The following is a 4,376-nucleotide window of genomic DNA, read 5'->3' as shown; positions in this document are numbered from 1 at the left end:
CATGGGCTGCCAGACAACCTGAGGCCAGCACTGCCTGATATGTGCAGAAAACTCGAACCCCGCAAACCCACCGACAGGCCACCGTGCCCTGTGGGCAGCGCCTGCCCCTGCCTCTCCTGGACCCTGGCTGCTAGTAGGGCAGCCTGGTCTTGCCCCAGGGGCCCAGTGAAACAAGGGAGACACCTGCTCAAGCTTCGGTGCTGGAATAAGAGGTCAGGAATCCCTGGCAGTTGGGGAGGATTTTTAGGAAGTGCCTGAATGAGGGCATGACCAGCAGGCATGCAGCCACAGGGCCTGGCAGGGGGTGGAACCAAGGTGGGCTGGGTGCGGCCAGTGGGCCCAGAAGAGCCAGCACCCTGCCTGCGTGGGCGGCTGCCCCTCCAGTGGCCCCAGCCGATTTATCAGAAGGCAGAAACAGACTTGGATGTAAAGTCTTGCTTTTCTAGGCAGTGGCAAAGAATTCAAAGTATCCCAAGCCCCCTGCCTGGGGCACACAAACACCTCAGTGGGAGACCCTGGAGGAGAGCATCTGCCTGCGGCTCCTCCCGCCAGGCTGGGCTGGGCACGGCACCCAGGGCACCAGCGAGGATGAGTCAGCCCCGGGCCTGCTGACCAGCCCACGCATTCCCACCCCCACCCCTCGGAACAACCCAGGCTGACTTCCTGGTTTCCACTGCCCTTCAGGTGAAGTCTGTGCTCCGAGGCCGGCTTTGCAGGCTGCGGGGGCCACACCCCCTGCCCCTAGAACAGCCTCACCACAGGCCACGCCCGGGGAGCCAAGACCATGGAGACAGGAGCGGGGTTAAGAGCATGGGCCCTGGAAACGCACCTTGATTAAAATCCCAGCTCGGCACGTTTGCTTAGATGGCAGGGAAAAAAATGAAACCACCCCCCTGCCCCCTGAGCTTCACGCGGGCTGTTTCCTCCACTAACAAGCCCTGGCTCTCCACCATCTGCCTGAATGACTCCTCCTGTCCTCTGCCCTCAGGGCTCAGCTCAGGTGACCCTGACTCCAGGAAGCTGGCCTGGACCCTGGGGCTGGGTCAGACGGCCCCTCGGGCCTCTCCTGGCCCAGCCCTGACCACTGGGGCGGTCACCACGTGGGAACTGGTTTGTCCCTCTGCCTGCGATGGGAGGCCTGTCAAGACCCAGGAGGAGTTTGTGGTCCTGGGGACAGGAGCACAGGGCTCAGGACAGACAAATGAGTTGGGGCTGGCATGGGGGATCGTCAGAGGGTCAAGGTCAGCGGGGGCTTCTCAGGAAGGGAAGGTGGGTTGGCGCTGGTGCCAGGTGAGGGATCAGTGGTGGATAGGTGAGTGAAAGGTGAGGATGGGGGGTGTGGTTGGGGTGCATCTGTTTGGTGGGCAGCAAGGGAGGGTCCAGTGTGGTGCTGAGGCCTGGGGTCACCCCACAGGGGTTGGCGCAGGTCAGAAGCAGCAGCGGGCGCCAGCATACCTTGGGGGCCCCAGGCTGAATGGAGGTGATGCAGGCGGGGTCGATGAGGGGCTTGGGCCGGCGGGCCGACTCCTCGATCAGGCTCTGCCACTGGCGGGGCAGCCCAGTGAACTTCTGCTCATGCTGGTCGAAGCCCGTGTGCACGCGGTGCTCGAAGTTAGACGGCGCCGAGATCTCGACCCGCTTCTTCTTCTTCCCGAACATGGCTCCAGGCTCTCTGCGTGGAGAGTGCAGAGTGGGGCCCCAGTTGGCAGCCTGAGGAAGGGCGTGGCTCGCCAGGACCTGCTGCTTCTCCTCCATCCCTCCCTGGTCTCCCCACGCCCCCACCCTTTCCACAGACCGCACCCCATCTGCAGCCCGAGGGACCCTGTGAACACTCCAGTCAGGCCCCTGGCTCAGAGCCCACTGGCGGCCCCACCCCACTCAGGTAAAAAGGTGAGCACTCCCAGTGGGCTTCTCTGCTCTCAGCTCTTCCTCTGGCTCACGGTGGCTTCTGACCTCAGGGCCTCCTGCCGTGGCAGCTCCCTCTGTGGGGACTGACGCCTGACTCCTGCCCGCTTCAGGTGGCAGTCGCTGGTGGCTCCTCTCCTGAACATACCCTAGGCCCCCTGTCCTTCCACCCCATCTCGCAGCACGTCTAACTTCTGGAAACTGCGCTGCTCAGTCTTATGTTTGGGCTTCCCTAGTGGCTCAGATGGTTAAGAATCCGCCTGTGATGCAGGAGACCTGGGTTCGATCCCTGGGTCAGGCAGATGCCCTGGAGAAGGGAATGGCAACCCACTCCGGTATTCCTGCCTGGAGAATCCCACGAACAGAGGAGCCTGGCCGGCTACAGTCCATGGGGTCACAAAGAATCGAACTCGACTGAGCGACTCACACACACACAGCCAGTCTTGTGTTTACATTTCAGCGTTTACAACTCCCATCGCGACTCCCTGTGCCACAGGCCCGGTCTCATCTGCCGCCCCCCGTCCCAGCTCCCACCCAACACACAGGATGAGCTCTGTGACTGGTGCCTAAGGCCTGCCACCTCTGTGCCTGCTTTCTCACCCTGGACTGTGGGCTAGAAACAGCACGTACCTCTGGTTACTTGTTCAACACATGGTTACCAAGCCCCTGTCCGATGCGTGACTCCTAGGCAGCCTCACTAATATACCCCCACTTTACAGATGAGGAGACTGAGGCTTAGAGGAGGAGGCAAGTTCCTCACAGAGTGGGGCAAGACCCACTTCATGAAGGATCCTAAAAGACTAAACTGCCCGTCTTTAGGGCCCGTGGTTCCCAGGCCAGTCCTCACAACAGTCCTGGCACAGCAGTGGTAAATGCTCAGTACAACAGTCCTGGCGCAGCAGTGGTAAACGCTCAGTGAAAGTGAAGGTCGCTCAGTCCAACTCTTCGTGACCCCTTGGACTGGAGCCCGCCACGCTCCTCTGTCCACGGAATTCTCCAGGCAAGAATACTGGAGTGGGTACCCACGCCCTTCTCCAGGGGGTCTTCCCGAACCTATGAAAGCTGAATTTAAAAACCAAAGGGGCTGAAGGGGACATGCGGAATGGTGGTGTCCCACAGAGGGGGCCGGAGACATGAAGAGCAGGGAAACCAGATGGCCAGAGTGCAAATCTCTCTGTGCCACCTACTGTGACCCTGGGCAAGTGACTTAGCCTGTCTGTGCCTCGGCTTGACCCCCATGGGGCGGCTGCCGGGAGGATTAATGAGTTAATTAATGAGCAGGGCTCGGTGCGGGGCATGGAGGGAGGGCCCAGTTGGCCTTTGCTCTTCTGATGCCGAGGATGACTCCCAGCTGTGTCACGGGCCCAGGTGCTGCGCCCCCCAGAACCCCGGTCCCACACACATGCCCCTGGAGCCCCACAGACCTGCTTTGTTGCTGGCTCTGCTAGAAGTGCCCTTGGGCGGGTGATGTCTCCTCTTGGGGCTTTGGGTTACTCATCTGTAAAGTGGGAAGAAAACATCCTTTGCTTACTCATCCATCCAGCCATCAGTAACTCACTCCTTTGAGGCCAGCCTTGTGCTGGTCCGTGTGAGGGACAGAGTGGTGACCCAGACAGCCTCTGAAGGCCCAGGATGGTCGGGGCTGGGGTCACAGAGTACCAGACCCAGCCTGCAGGGACGGCAGGGTAGGGATACTGGAGGCTTCCCAGAAAAGGGCTTGTGTGAACTGAGACCCGAAGGACGAGGGGAAGTGCACTGGGTGGGGATTTCGATCTGGCTCAGGCTGGCTCTTCAGCACCTGGCACAGTGCCCGGCATGGGGTCGGCCCCAGCACAGTGAGTCTCGTGACCCAGTGAGGACGCTCGTGAGCGGATCCACGATGCGGCCCGGCAGCCCCTGGTTGTCCTCCCGGCTCCTTTCCCGGGAGCAGGGCGTGAGGGCGGAAAGGCCGCCATCCCCAGCCCAGAGGTGGGGCCATCGGTGGGCAGCCATCCAGGAGAACCGGTTTGGCAGCAGGAGCCCAGTGGGAGGCGGGTGGGGACCCAAGCAGCCAACCTGTCTCAACTGGCCTGGGCCTCCTGGCCAGCAGGTGGCCAGAGCCAGGGCTCTGCCAGGGGAACAGACCTGGCCAGGGTCGGGGGCCCTCTGCCCCAGCCTCTTCTCTACCCCCACCAAGCCAGGAGCCCCTTCAGTGCGGCTCCCCCATTCCAGCCCCCAGAACACTGTGCATTCCACCCTCCCAGGCCTCAGGGACCCTGACCAATCCCGTTCTCCCTCCAGGCTTCTCTGCCCTCGCCTCCCTTGCAGCTCCAGCTCCTCTACTCGTCCCTACACCCCGACTCTCCCCCATCTGCCCAGACGTGCGCCCCCCTCACCCGCCCGCCCTGGTCCCACTGCCTCCTGTCTGCCCAGATTTGCCCCCATCTGGCTTCAGGCCCAGCCTCACTCCTCACCTTGGCCTCTCTCACTCT

At 62.0% G+C, this 4,376-nt stretch overlaps 1 protein-coding gene across 1 annotated transcript in view; it reads right to left on the bottom strand.

Moving 5' to 3' along the window:
- The window catches only part of PAK4 (p21 protein (Cdc42/Rac)-activated kinase 4), a 20,160-nt gene that overhangs the window by 8,524 nt on the left and 7,260 nt on the right, over nucleotides 1-4,376 (bottom strand). Inside the window, exons 3-4 of the mRNA XM_010849321.1 lie at nucleotides 3,330-3,403; nucleotides 1,456-1,672 (exon numbers count right to left, since the gene is read on the bottom strand). Coding sequence (XP_010847623.1) covers nucleotides 1,456-1,659 — 204 coding nt within the window. The 5' untranslated portion in view covers nucleotides 1,660-1,672; nucleotides 3,330-3,403. The remainder of the gene's footprint in view (nucleotides 1-1,455; nucleotides 1,673-3,329; nucleotides 3,404-4,376) is intronic.

Source organism: Bison bison, unplaced genomic scaffold, assembly GCF_000754665.1.
Source record: "Bison bison bison isolate TAMUID 2011002044 unplaced genomic scaffold, Bison_UMD1.0 scf7180017864280, whole genome shotgun sequence".
NCBI classification, from domain to species: domain Eukaryota; kingdom Metazoa; phylum Chordata; class Mammalia; order Artiodactyla; family Bovidae; genus Bison; species Bison bison.
Note: the sequence above shows the minus strand (reverse complement) of the source record. Positions and strands in the feature narration are given on the sequence as shown.